The following is a 15,238-nucleotide window of genomic DNA, read 5'->3' on the forward strand; positions in this document are numbered from 1 at the left end:
GAGCAAGAGGCAGCAGCAGATGAGGACTCAGCCGAGGAGGTTAGCAAAGAGGATGGAGCAGGAGGAGTAGAGGAGGTGGCAGCAGGCCTGCCTGCAAGTCGTGGTGGTGTCACCAACTCCTCTGCAGAGCCACGCATTCCATGCTTGGCAGCTGTCAGCAGGTTTACCCAATGCGCAGTGTACGTGATATACCTGCCCTGACCGTGCTTTGCAGACCAGGTATCAGTGGTCAGATGGACCCTTGCCCCACACTGTGTGCCAGACATGCCATGACTTCCCTTTCCACAATAGAGTACAGGTTGGGGATTGCCTTTTGTGCAAAGAAATTTTCGGCCGGGTACCTTCCACTGCGGTGTCCCAATAGCTACAAATTTTTTGAAGGCCTCAGACTCCACCAGCTGGTATGGTTAAAGCTGGCGGGCTAAGAGTTCTGACAAGCCGGCTGTCAGACGCCGGGCAAGGGGGTGACTCTGTGACATTGGCTTCTTACGCTCAAACATTTCCTTGACAGACACCTGACTGTGGGCAGATGAGCAGGAACTGGCGGGTGGTTGAGAGGGGGCAAGGAAGACAGCAGTGGTTGACGTGGCTGAAGATGCTGGACCAGGAGGAGGATGGTGGCTTTGAGCTTGTGTGCTGCTTTTACTCGTCATCATGTGTTGATCCCATAGGCGTTTGTGATGTGAGATCATGTGCCTTTGCAAAGCAGTTGTACCTAGGTGGGTGTTGGACTTCCCACGACTCAGTTTCTTTTGGCACAGATTGCAAATGGCATTGCTGTTATCAGAGGCAGACACACAAAAAATGAAACTATGCGGATAAATAGAGATGTAAAGTGGGCAATAAATAACAAAAAGAAAAAAAGCATTTCAAATCACTAAAAACAGGAAATTAGTAGGAAGCATTAAAAAACTATAAAGAAAAAAATAGAATATGTAACAGATAAAAGCTGCCAAGCTGGAGACAGAGAGACTCATTGCCAAAGAGAGTAAAACTAGCCCTAAAATGTTCTTCAATTATATAAATGGCAAAAAGTCAGAGTGTGATGTGGAGAAAGTGAATCTATTAAATATTTTTTATATCTTGCTATCTTGGCGTATCTTAATGAAAATAAGTATTTCATGGCATATCAGCATGTCTTCATGAGGAATCCGTCCTGTCAAACTAATTTAAAGGGTATGTACACGTTTGTGGCAATTTTTTTATATTAAATTGTACTCATCGTTAGATAAAAATAATTTTTTTTCATTTGGTCTTTATTTAAAAAATTTGAACCCTGGTCTCTGGGCAACCTTGGAGTTTCTATAGTGGCAGGCTCTGTATTTTCACTCTGTTCTCTCTCACTCCTTATCTATGATGTCTGACTTTATAAACACTCATTATAGCTCAATTCTTATCTTACTAATAAGAATGTGGCTTAAAGGGAACCTGTCACCTGTATTTTGGGTAAAGAGCTGAGGAAATGGGTTGCTATATGGCCGCTAGCACATCCACAATACCCAGTCCCCATAGCTCTATGTGCTTTTATTGTGTAAAAAAAAAACGATTTGAAACATATGCAAATTAACCTGAGATGAGTCCGGGACAGGAGTAATCTCAGGTTAATTTGCATATGTATCAAATTGTTATATATTTTTTTTACACAATAAAAGCACAGAGCTATGGGGACTGGGTATTGCGCAGGTGCTAGCGACCTTCTAGCAACCCATGTCCTCAGCTCTGTACACAAAATCCCGGCGACAGGTTCCCTTTAAATAAGTGTTTATGACCTTTTAAAGAGGTAAGGTTTAAAGAAAGTGAAAGTATCATTCACAGAGCTAGACAGTTAACCCTTTGTGACAGAACTGATCAATATTTTTAATAAAGACCAACTGAAAAAAATGCTTTTTAGCCCAAAATAAGTAAAATGCAATCATAAAAAACTGGATAAGGGCGAGTCAATGGATGTCATATATCTTGATTTCTCCTAAAGCATTTGATACTGTGCCAATAAAAGGTTGGTACATTAAATGAAAATGCTTTGACAGGGGGAAAATGTGTCTATGTGGGTATGTAACTGGCTCAGAGAGAGAAAACAAAGGGTGGTCTTTAGCGGTACATACTCCGATTAGGTCACAGTCAGTATTGGGCACTACTGTTCAATTTATTTATTAACAAAATATTTGTTAATGATCTTGTAGAAGGCTTGCACAGTAAAATATAAATTCTTGCAGACAACACTAAACTGTGTAAAGTAATTGACACGGAAGAGGACAATATACTGCTACAGATGGATCTGGATACATTGGAGGCTTGGACAGAGAAGTGGCAGATGAGGTTTAACACTGACAAAATGTAAGGTTATCCATATGGGGAGGAATAATACAAGACACCCATACATACTAAATGGTAAAACACTGGGTACCACATGGAAAAGGACTTAAGTTTGCTATCCACTAAAATCTTAACTGTTGAAACCAGTGACAGGCAGCTGCTGCCAAGGCCAATAAGATTATGGGGTGCATCTAAAGGGGCATGATGATGAGAACATAGTCCTGCCACTTTACAGTTCTGGGCTCCTGTGAATAAGGCAGACACAGCAGAGTTGGAGAGGGTTTCGAGGAGGGCAACTAAAGTAAATACTGGAATGGGTGGACTACAGTACCCAGAAAGATTATCAAAATTAGGCTATTTTCACACTTGCGTTTGGAGCGGATCCGTCTGGTGTCTGTAAAGACGGATCCGCTCCTATAATGCAAACGCTAGCATCCGTTCAGATCAGATCCGTTTGCGTAACTTTTTTTCAGATCTGATTTTTCACTTCGTGAAAACTCAGATCCGACAGTATATTCTAACACAGAGGCGTTCCCATGGTGATGGGGACGCTTCAAGTTAGAATATACTAAAAGAACTGTGTACATGACTGCCCCCTGCTGCCTGGCAGGTGCTGCCAGGCAGCAGACCATAACCCCCTGTTTTTAACTCATTGGTGGCCAGTGCGGCCGGCCCCCCCTCCCTCCCCTGTTTTTAATTCATTGGTGGCCAGTGCGGCTGGCCCCCCCTCCCTCCCCTGTTTTTGACTCATTGGTGGCCAGTATGGGCGGCCCCCTTCCTCCCCCCCCTGTTTTTAACTCATTGGTGGCTAGTGCGGCCGGCCCCCCCTCCCTCCCCTGTTTTTAACTCATTGGTGGCCAGTGCGGCCGACCTCCCCCCGGCCACCAATGAGTTAAAAACAGGGGATGGAGGGGGCAGTCATGTACACAGTTCTTTTAGTATATTCTCTAACTTGAAGCGTCCCCATCACCATGGGAACGCCTCTGTGTTAGAATATACTGTCGGATCTGAGTTTCACGATCTAAGGCCTCATGCACACGACCGTTGTGTGCATCCGTGGCCGTTGTGCCGTTTTCCGTTTTTTTTTCACGGACCCATTGACTTTCAATAGGTCCGTGGAAAAATCGGAAAATGCACCGTTTGGCAGCCGCATCCGTGATCCGTGTTTCCTGGCCGTGAAAAAAATATGACCTGTCCTATTTTTTTCACGGCCAACGGTTCACGGACCCATTCAAGTCAATGGGTCCGTGAAAAATCGCGGATGCACACAAGATTGTCATCCGTGTCCGTGATCCGTGTCCGTGATCCGTGTCCGTTTTTTCCTATCATTTCAATGGCAAACTTGACTTAGATTTTTTTCATTTTTCATGTCCGTGGATCCTCCAAAAAACAAGGAAGACCCACGGACGAAAAAACGGTCACGGATCACGGACCAACGGACCCCGTTTTGCGGACAGTGAAAAAATACTGTCGTGTGCATGAGGCCTAACTCAAATCCGATGGTATATTCTAACAGAGGCGTTCCCATGGTGATGGGGACGCTTCATGTTAAAATATACCATCGGTTTGGAGAAAACTCTGATCTGATGGTATTTTATTAGGGACTCCTGACTTTACATTGAAAGTCAATGGGGGACGGATCCGTTTGCAATTGCACCATATTGTGTCAACGTCAAACAGATCTGTCCCCATTGACTTGCATTGTAAGTCTGGACAGATCCGTTTGGCTCTGCACGGCCAGGCGGACACGAAAACGCTGCAAGCTGCATTCAGGTGTCCGCCTGCTGAGCGGAACGAAGGCCAAACGGTGCCAAACTGATGCATTCTGAGCGGATCCGCATCCACTCAGAATGCATTGGGGCAGTACGGATGCGTTCGGGGCCGCTTGTGAGAGCCTTCAAACGGAACTCACAAGCGGAACCCCGTACGCAAGTGTGAAAGTAGCCTTAGGGTTATTCAGTTTAGAAAAAAAGACGACTGAGGGGAGATCTAATAACTATGTTTTAATATATCAGGGGTCAGTACAGAGATCTCTCACATCATCTATTTATAACTAGGACTGTGACTTTGACGAGGGGACATCATCTGCATCTGGGGGAAAGAAGGTTTGTACACAAACATGGAAGAGGATTCTTTACGGTAAGAGCAGTGAGACTTTGGAACTCACTGCCTAAGGAGGTGGTGATGGCAAGTACAATAAAAGAATTCAAGAGGGGCTTGGATGTATTTCCAGAGTGTAATATTACAATTACAGACTATAGCTACTAGAGAGGGTTTTTTGATCCAGGGAGTTATTCTGATTGCCTTATTGGAGTCGGGAAGGAAAATTTCACCCCTTAAGTGGGGGACGTTGGCTTGTAACTCACAGGGGTTTTTCGTCTTCCTATGGATTAACTTGCAGGATAACAGGCTGAACTGGATGGATTATTGTGTTTTTTCCGTATTACAAACTATGTTATTATTTTTTAAACTAATGATGGACTGTCGTTTCTCTTTACTTAGTTGAGTGGTTCTTGCCACAACGTTGATTAGAACATTATCAAAATAACACTGTATGGAACTGTGTACCAATTCTACATCTCCACAAAGCAACTGATGTTCTCAAGCACATTATGAAGGAAAGAATTTAAAGCTCCCAGTTCCCTTACTAGCCACTAACAAAACTAAATAAACATGTGATACATCCTCTTTAACTCTTGCCAAGCAAGGTGAAGGAGAGCGAGTTAGAACTCATACACAACAACATATTTTTTTTTACGTTTCTGTTCGGTTTACTTTGCGGCCTGTATAGGGAACCATTTACTTCTATGGGGATCACAAAACGGTTTTACATTATAAATTTCACGGTGTTCATTTTTCAGTAGAATATAACATAATATCTTTATTCTCTGGGTCAGTACAATTACAGTGATACCAAATACATATATTTTTTTTTTACGTTTTACTTTTTTATTTGCAATAAGACCCTTTTTTTTTTTTTTTTTTTTGAAAGAAAAAATGTTTTTGCATTACAACTTCCCAAGACCCATAACTTTCTTTATATGGAGCTGTGTGAGGGCTTGATTTTTGTGGGATAACTTCTATTTTTCATTGGTATCATTTTGGAGTAAATGGCTTTTTTTGATTGCTTGTTATGTTTTTTTCAATGGCAACTAAGAATAAATTAGCAATTCTGTGGGGGGGGTTTTCTTCTTCTAACGACATTCACCGTAGGGTATAATTTACGTAGTCCGGTTCATTACGGATGCGGCAATACCAAACATATGGGGAAGGGGATTTTTTTTTTTAATTTTTTCAATTGAAAAGTGTATTTTCAATGAAAAAACTGCGCAATTTTTTTAATGGGATTTTTGTGTTGAATAATTTTTATTTATTTATTTTTTATCTTTTTTTTACCACAATAATCCCACAAGGGGACTATAACATATCTTTTTGATTGCTTTTAAAATGCAATGCACTATCCCTATAGTGCAGTGATGGCGAACCCAAACTGTAACCCAAAACCTACATATTTATTGCAAAGTGCCAACACAGCAATTTAACCTGAATACTACAGTCCAGTATAGTATATCTTCCATGTACTTTATCATTTAGCTATAATAGCCCGCCTACATTCAATGCACTCTCTGTGCTGTTCATAGTGCGCCCTGCGCTGGTGAATGGCAGGGAAAGTCTAAGGAATACTGGTACACCATAGACTATTTCGTGTGTGCCCACAGAGAGGGCTCTGAGTGCCGCCTCTGGCACCCGTGCCATAGGTTCGCCATCACTGCTATAGTGCATTGCATTTTAATGGCAATGCTATTCTGAAATTAACCCTTTCATGACCAAAGGTCATTGATGCCCCAGTGTCCAGGTCAAAAATTACAAATCTGACATTTGTAATAGCTTTTGAACACTATTATTTATCCAAGCCATTCTGAGATTGTTTTCTCGTGACATATTGTACATCATGATAGTCATAAATTTGAGTCAATATATTTCACCTTTTATTTAAGAAAAAAAATCCCAAATTTATCAAAAATTTGGAAAAATTCACAATTTTCAAGGTTTCAATTTCATACCTAATAAAATATTTACTACTTAACGTTTCCCATATGTCTACTTTATGTTGGCATAATTTTGGATATGTAATTTTTATTTTCTTAGGACGTTAGAAGGCTTAGAAGCAATTCTTAAAATTTTTAAGAAAATTTCCAAAACCCACTTTTTAAAGGACCAGTTCAGGTCTGAAGTCACTTTGTGGGGCTTACATAGTGGAAACCCCCCATAAATGACCCCATTGTAGAAACTACACCCCTCAAGTTACTCAAAACTGATTTTACAAACTTTGTTAACCCTTTAGGTGTTCCACAAGAATTAAAGAAAAATGGAGATGAAATTTCAAAATTTCACTTTTTGGGCAGATTTTCCATTTTATTACATTCTTTTATTTAACACATTGAGGGTTCACAGCCAAACAAAACTCAACATTTATTATACCGATTCTGCGGTTTACAGAAACACCCCACATGTGGTCGTAAACTGATGTAAGGGCGCTCGGCAGGATGCAGAAGGAAAGGAACGCTGTACGATTTTTGGAAGGCAGATTTTGCTAAACTGGTTTTAGATGCCATGTCCCATTTAAAGCCCCCCTGATGCACCCATACAGTAGAAACTCCCAAAAAGTGACCCTATTTTGGAATCTAGGGGATAAGGTGCCAGTTTTATTGGTACTATTTTGGGGAACATATGATTTTCAATTGCTCTATATTAAGTTTTTTGTGAGGCAAGGTAACTGAAAAATGGCTGTTTTGGCACCGTTTATTATAATTATTTTTTTACAAGGTTCATCCGACAGGGTAGATCGATCGTGTGCTATTTTTATAGAGCAGGTTGTTACTTTTTTCATTTATAGGAAAAGGCAATTTTTTATTTTTTTTTACATTTTTATTGACTTTTATTATTTTCACTTTTTTTTTTTTTATCAAGTCCCACTTGGATCTCGAAGATCGCAGCTCGGCAGCCCCGATGGTGGAGAGAGGGAGCCCCCTCCTTCTATTAACCCCATGGATGCCGCTACCGCGGCATCTATGGGGTTACAGCAGAGTGTCAGCATAGAGCTGACACTCTCTGCTGATGGTGGCGGTTCAGGAATGGAGCCGCCGCCATCACACATAGCAGGGGGACCCCACGGCATCGGGGGCAGTGCTGGAACCAAAGGGGGGGGGGGTGCCTCTCCCAGTCAGAGTGGCACATCTTCAGGTCACGGCAGGTGCGGCCAGGGTTCTTTCTGGTACCCTCTGGACTGCAGATGTTTTCATCTGTTTGTTCAGGCTCTTTAGGGTGGTGTCTACCTCAAGATCTCGGTCACGCATAACATTGGCATCATCAGCACGGTAGTCAGATTTCTCCTGAGGTGGCTGGGGCATGAAGCTGAAATCAAATCCACCGGGGGGGGCAGGGGGGGGGGCAGGGGGGGGGTGTCATGGCCAACATTGAGGGGGGTGCATCACGAAATGGGGGCAGGAGGAATGTATGGGGCAGACCGCATCAGGGCAGGAGGCAGGAGATAAGCTTCAGCAGTCAGCGGCAGGCGGACACAAGGGGGGGGCACGAGGACACTATTTGATTTCAGGCTCTGATCTGCAGAGCGCAGATCAGAGCGTGAAACCCCCATTTTTTCACTGTCGCGATCCGATTGGTTAGTCTGCACAGACTAACCAATCGGATCGATTGCCGGCAAGGGGCAACTCCGACTAGTCCCTTGCCAGCATTACTGAACTGTTTGCTGTCCGTGACAGCAGCAGGACAGGGGCAGAAGCTTTAATCCAGTACTGCCAGAACGTTTATATACGTCGTAGCTGCACGGAGTATGTGCAGCTATCATGTATATATACGGATTGCGGTCGTGAAGGGGTTAACCAGCAGGCTGTGCAAGAGAGGCGCAGCCTGCTGGAAATTACTCAAGGCTGGTCTGGGGCCTACATCAGAGCCCAGGCAGCCTTCACACACCAGCACCTCACGATCGCATTTGCGCAATGCCGATAGGAGACAGAGGGAGTAGCATGTAAAGTGATAAACAGCTCAGATCGGCACTCATGTCGGTCCGGGCTGTTAGAGCGGGGCTGAGGCTCTCAAAACCAGTATGAGTGGTCACTAAGGGGGGAGAGAGGGAGAGAGAGGGAGAGGGAGAGAGAGAGCTCATCTCACCTTTCATCAATTGCTTTTGCTAGTAGAGCTTTCTTGCGTTTATTTTTTTCTTCCATTAAGCGCTGCTTTAGTTGAAGTTGTTTCAAGCAAGATTTTTCTTTCCTGTTTGTAAAATAATTAAATGTCAGTTTTCACTGCATTTATCATCAACATAAAACAAGTAGCACACAACATCAAATGTTTACCTCGAGGATTAACTGTGAAGCAAAATATAACATCCAGCAAAATGGCAATGACAACTCAGTTAAAAAAAACTCAGTTCTTTACTAAATATTGCAATATGCTAGATGGCTGAACTGTGGGTTATGTTTTTTGAATAGCTATATAAAAAAGTACTGAAAGGGGTTGTCATCTGATCAACGGCAGTCTGGCCTCTGGCACCCCTGCTGACCAGCTGTTGAAGAGAAATGTCAGTAAATGGAGCCAGTACTTATAATTATATAACACCGCAGCTGAAAGGGGAACAATGCACAGTGTAATGAACAGGAAGCAGCGCTCGCATGGAGCTCTGCCTCTTTTTCAAACAGCTGATTGGTGGGGGTGCCTGGGCATAGGTCATTAATATATACTGCCTGAACAACCCCTTTAATTAAAGAAGTCAAAAGTACATCGCACCTGTAAGATCAAAGTGACACACAACTGTCATAAGGCCAAAAATGTTAGGCTTAACTCTGTTCCTTTAGGAGATGCTTACTGTATTTTTCAGACTATAAGACGCACCCCTTGTTTAGACAACAAAATTAAAAAATATATTTTCTACTTAAACGTTCTCTGGTGGTTTAATGAAGTAGAGGGATCAGGTGCACAAAATCACAATTAAAAGGAAAAAAGTCAAACAGGCACAGCAGTATAATTCAACTGTGTGTGATATACAAACTAGCACCTCATCTAATATGCAATCAGAGGTTCTTAACAGATATTTTTTGATCAAAAATTATTTGGGCCCATCCACAAACAGCAAGGTGACCTGGATACAGTTGGTAACCTACAGTAACTCTAAACTAGGGCTGAAACGATTATTCGAATACTTCGATTAAATAGAGTCAAAAAAATCCTCGATGCTGTTTCCCTGCATCGAGTAATCGTGTACAGCACATGATCACGGAGCGGGAGTGAAATTAAGAGTCTCACTCACCGCTTCCTCCGTCCGGAGTCAAGAGAGATGGCACCGCCCTGCAGGCGGGACTCTGCATAATGCGCCGTTGCGCACATACATCGTCAGCACGCTGGCTAACGATGTGTTTGTTACGTCACCTAAGGTCCCAGTGCATGCTGGGATGAAGATTGCCTCGGTCCAGACTCCATGTGCCTGCGGCTGCGCCCTCCTCACTAGTGCCAGTGCCATTAGGTACCGTAATTTAAGTTAACAGCACCAGAGGCACTCCAGGGGAGGGGGGAATCGGGGGGGCACTCACTGTAAATTGATTTATAGAAAAGAGGCAGATGGAGAGTGGTTAATGGTGGCACCACCTTGGCATGTATAAAGTTATTGGTTTAGAGAGGGGTTAATGAAGGCACCTCCAAGGTGCTTTCATTAACCTCTACAAACCAATAACTGTGTATACATGCCCATTGCCAAGGTGCTTCCTCTAACTCCTCCAAACCAATGGGCATCAGGGCATGTATAAAGTTATTGGTTTGGAGGGGTTAATGGAAACACCTTGGCAATGGGCATGTATAAAGTTATTGGTTTGGAGGCGTTAATGGAAGCACCTTGGCAATAGACATGTATAAAGTTTTAGGTTTAGAGAGGAGTTAATGAAGGCACCTCCAAGGTGCTTTCATTAACCCCTCCAAACCAATTACTGTATACATGCCCAATTGCCCATTGCCAAGGTGCTTCCATTAACCCCTCCAAAACAATTACTGTATACATGCCCAATTGCCCATTGACAAGGTGCTTCCATTAACCCCTCCAAACCAATTACTTTATACATGCCCAATGGGCATGTATAAAGTTATTGATTTGGAGGGGTTAATGGAAACACCTTGGCATTAGGCATGTATAAAGTTTTTGGTTTGGAGGGGTTAATGAAAGCACCTTGGAGGTGCCTTCGTTAAAGGGAACCTGTCACCAGGATTTTGTGTATAGAGCTGAGGACATAGGTTGCTAGATGGCCACTAGCACAACCACAATACCCAGTCCCCATAGCTCTGTGTGCTTTTATTGCTTTAAAAAAAAACGATTTGATACATATGCAAATTACCCTGAGATGAGTCCTGTATGTGAGATGAGTCAGGGACAGGACTCATCTCAGGTTAATTTGCATATGTATCAAATCGGTTTTTTTCCACAATAAAAGCACACAGAGCTATGGGGACTGGGTATTGCGGATGTGCTAGCGGCCATCTAGCAACCCATGTCCTCAGCTCTATAAACAAAATCCCGGTGACAGGTTCCCTTTAACCCCTCAGGGGTTAATGAAGGCACCTCCAAGGTGCTTTCATTAACCCCTACAAACCAATAACTTTATACATGCCCATTGCCAAGGTGCTTCCATTAACCCCTCCAAAGTAAACCAATAACTTTATACAGCCTAAGCCATCTTCGTGGCATATATAAAGTTATTGGTTTATTAGACTCTGGAGAAGGTTTAATGGAGGCACATTGGCGCTGGCAAATTGCAATGGCACCTTGTAACGTTATTGGTTTGGATGGAGAGATCTGTGTGAAGTTGAAAGGTGATATTCTGATTGGGGAAGGGGGGTAGTTTGATCCGATGATGTTTCTGAAATTCTTCTTTTACCCCCCCATAAGGTGTGACTGTATCACTTAAGTTTTACTAATTGTTGCACAAAGCAAGAGGCAAGGCCTAAAGAAGTATTAATTTACTTTCAACTGCGAAATGGAGAAAGAGAGAGAAAATATAAGTGAGGCCGCAGAGGGGCGATCAGAAGAGACAGGACAGAGAAAACGGCACAGAGTGTCCAAAGTTTGGGATCATTTCAAGCTGAGAAAGAAAGAAAAGTCCGTACAGTGTGTCTATTGTAAAAGCGAACTAGCCTACCATAATAGCACATCAATGCTTCAACATTTGAACAGAAAACACCCAGTTTACGCATGTACTACTAGTTCACCGAGCGGACCGTACCCAAGGTAAGTAAATCAAACATTTTACATAATCACACACCACACATGCTTCGTATTGTAATAATAATAGTTTAACATCTTTTTCAGTACATCACAATCACAGCGACGTATGGACAGCTATGTGTGGACAGCTGCATCACGTTCAACTGAAGCAGCTGAGCTTACAGACAGCATCCTGAACATGATGGTCACAGACATGCGCCCGGTATCTATGGTGGAGGATGAAGGTTTTCAGAGGATGATTTCCACTTTCAATCCAAGATACACTCTTCCTTCCAGAACCTACTTCATGAAAATTATGGAGAAAAGGTATGAAGACATCAAAGGCAAGTTGACGAACACTCTTAAGGAGACTGACAGCATTGCACTTACAACTGACATTTGGACGAGCGTTGCTACAGAAGCTTATCTGGGGGTGACGTGTCATTTTCTTGGGAAGGATTGGGAAATGGAGTCCTACAGCCTATCTACGATGCCACTTGAAGAAAGGCACACAGCGGCAAATATTGCAGAGTGGCTTGAGGATGTTATTGTCATATTTGGCATTCCAGCAAAGAAAGTCAAAGCTGTTGTCCATGACAATGGTGCTAATGTTGTAGCAGCAATGAAGATTTTACAAGAAAAACATGGATGGGCATCGGTGCGATGTGCAGGTCACACCCTGAACTTAGTTGTGCAAAGCGCTCTATAGAACCACCAAGCTATTTCTAAGTGTGTGGCTTGTGTAAGATGCCTTGTTGAGCATTTTAAGAAGAGTGAGTTGGCATGTACAAAACTAAAGGAGAAGCAACAGCAGATAGGCACGCCACAACATATGCTGGTGCATGATGTAAGTACACGTTGGAATAGCACTTATCACATGATAGCAAGATTGCTGGAACAAAGATGGCCGGTGACTGCTGCTCTCTCAGACCCAGAAGTGACTCCAAGAGGAAAACACCACTACCTTGATCTGAAGCCTGAACAGTGGACCCTGATTGAGGAGCTTAGCCAGGCACTTGAGCCATTTGAAGGAGCTACGGTATTTCTGAGTGGGCAGAACTATGTTACCCTCTCTGCACTTCCACAGCTAGTGCAGAACTTAAAGAAGTCCATACAGAGTTTAGCTTTTGAGACTGCACCATTAATGTCATACCAGGCTCATGCAGTACAACAGATCACAACTAGATGGCAAGAACTGTCTACGTTTCAATCTGACTCATCTTCAAACACTGCCCTAATTGCCGCTGCTCTGGATCCCAGATTTAAGAAACTGAAATTATTGTCTGCAGATGAGTCATTCAAGGTCCAAAGCACAGTACAGACCATGGCAATTGTTGCCAAAAACGAAATGACACGGTCCAGTGAACATGATGAAGCCTCTTCTAGAAGAGGACAAGAAGATAACCCTGCTGCAGCAAAGCCCAAGGATCATGCGGCGGTATCTTTCCTCCAGAACATACTGGGATCATCAGAGTCCAGCTCCAGTGATGAAGAGGATAAAGAGCAGCAGTTAAGCCAATCTGTGCAGAAGGAGGTCTTGATGTACTTTGGAGAACATCCCGTATCCAAGAAAGAGAATCCGTTGTCATGGTGGAAAACAAATGAAGCACACTATCCAGTACTAGCAAAGCTGGCAAAGTCCTTTCTGTGTATTCCAGCAACATCCACGCCATCAGAACGACTGTTTTCTGCAGCAAGAAACATAGCATCAAAGCGCAGGGCCAGCCTCAGTTCTGAGCATGTGGATATGCTCACTTTTCTCCATAGTAACCACCAAATGATCCTTTAGGCCACAAATCAGCAACCTTCGGCACTCTACCTGCTGTGAAACTACTACTCCCTGCATGCAACAAACATGCTATGTTCTTCTAGTTCTAACGCCTATAGAAGTGATTGAAGGAAGCATTCTGGGAGTTGTAGTTCCCAGACAGCTGGAGTGCCAGAGGTTGCTGATCACCGCTTTAGTGTAAGCCAGTGCAAGCTACATGCACTTTACCATATGATATTGATATGTACCTCAGGAGGAGATAGCCTTTATCCAAACTGGTGTAAAGGTCAACTGGTTTAGCAACCATCAGATCATTACACCTTTCATTATTCAGAGCTCCTTTGGAAAATGAGGTGGAATCGGATTGGTTGCTATAGGTAAACTAAGCCAGTTTTCCTTTACACCACTTTTGATAAATCTATTCTCATCCATCAGTTCTTCTTTTTGCCTTCTAAAAATGCCAGAAAGCCTTTGAAGAAAATATGTGCAAGAAGACAGACTCAGAGTCAGAACTAAAGTTGCCTGAAAGTCGTTCAGAGTTGAAGTTGAACAACAAAGGGTAAGGCAATGTTTGTCTTACTACTACTAAACACTATTCCGCTGTTGCCGTGGTGAAAGTAAATTCACAAAAACACTACTAACACACACACACACATATATATATATATATATATATATATATATATATATATATATATATATATATATATATATATATATATATATATATATATAGAAAAGAGAAAAAACGTCATCATGATGTGTAGTCCAACGTATATATAGGCCCAAAACCCTGAGAGAGAGAGACATATAATAAAGAGGATACATAAACCAGGGTTCACTTCTTACTCACATTTCTGTAGATATCAATACTGAATTTCTCACCATTGCATAGAGGTAGATGTGATATACACTCATTCCTTGTAGGTTCCAAGACCGGAGTAATATAGCATATTAACACCAGGGATTGTCTGTGAATATGCTGGTCTTGGAAGGAACCTACAAGGATTGACTTGACTGTATCACATCTACATAATGATGAGCTACATTCTGATATCTACAGAAACGTGAGTAATCCAGAACCCTGGTTTAAACTTATCCTCTTATATGTTGCTCTATAGGAGGGTTTGGTAACTTTGGTTTGGGGCTGGACCTATATACTTGGTCTACAGATGAGTCTGTAGTTTTTCCTCTTAAATAATTGTATATGTTTCATATAGAAAGGTGTAGTGTTTTTGTGAATTTACTTGATTACTTTTTTTTAGTAATTTAGCATTTTTATTTGAAATCTGCTTTTACAAGTTAAAGTATTTTGATCATCTTATTAACAGCTTAGCTTAGGCCAAGTTAACTTCACATTGCAGTGTCAACACTGGGAGTCAGTCAACTCTGATCAGCTGGAGACTGGCTGGAGTCTGGCAAAAAAAATGCTATGTGACTCTGACTCACTTCACTACTCACTCTGTGCAGCATTTTTTGTCCTGATCCCCATTACAGTCAATGGGCATGATGCCCAGGGCATCTATCTAGCTTGACAGATGTACTCCAGCAGTCCGATCCTCCACCGGAATAGACTGACGGAGACACAGAGTTCACAAATCACAACATAACCCGAGCCTGCTGGAGTATACCGTAATGGGTATAGCCGGATACAACCAGCTATATGCTCTGCAGTGCTCTCAATCTTATTGACTATAATGTGTTCCATATCCAAGGCCATCTGGCCATGTTCTGGCATTCATGCTGGATATCGTCCAAACTTAGCTTGAATGCTGTAACAAGGCAAGACCCTTTACACCATTACAGTCAATTGCTGCAGCAGCCGGCAGTATCCAGTTATACCCGATATGGTACATTCTGGCTGGCTGTTCTTCTGACAGAACCAGAATGTA

At 42.6% G+C, this 15,238-nt stretch overlaps 1 protein-coding gene across 5 annotated transcripts in view; it reads right to left on the minus strand.

Annotated features, from left to right (window-relative positions):
• The window catches only part of GORAB (golgin, RAB6 interacting), a 255,671-nt gene that overhangs the window by 178,687 nt on the left and 61,746 nt on the right, over positions 1-15,238 (minus strand). For all 5 annotated transcript variants that reach the window (XR_006390885.1, XR_006390886.1, XM_044301549.1 and 2 more), the window contains exon 5: positions 8,506-8,607. Coding sequence is in view for 3 of the 5 variants with exons in the window: in XM_044301549.1 (XP_044157484.1) it covers positions 8,506-8,607 (102 nt within the window). In the remaining 2 variants the exon portion in view is untranslated. The remainder of the gene's footprint in view (positions 1-8,505; positions 8,608-15,238) is intronic.

Source organism: Bufo gargarizans, chromosome 7 (genome assembly GCF_014858855.1).
Source record: "Bufo gargarizans isolate SCDJY-AF-19 chromosome 7, ASM1485885v1, whole genome shotgun sequence".
In the NCBI taxonomy this organism is placed as follows: domain Eukaryota; kingdom Metazoa; phylum Chordata; class Amphibia; order Anura; family Bufonidae; genus Bufo; species Bufo gargarizans.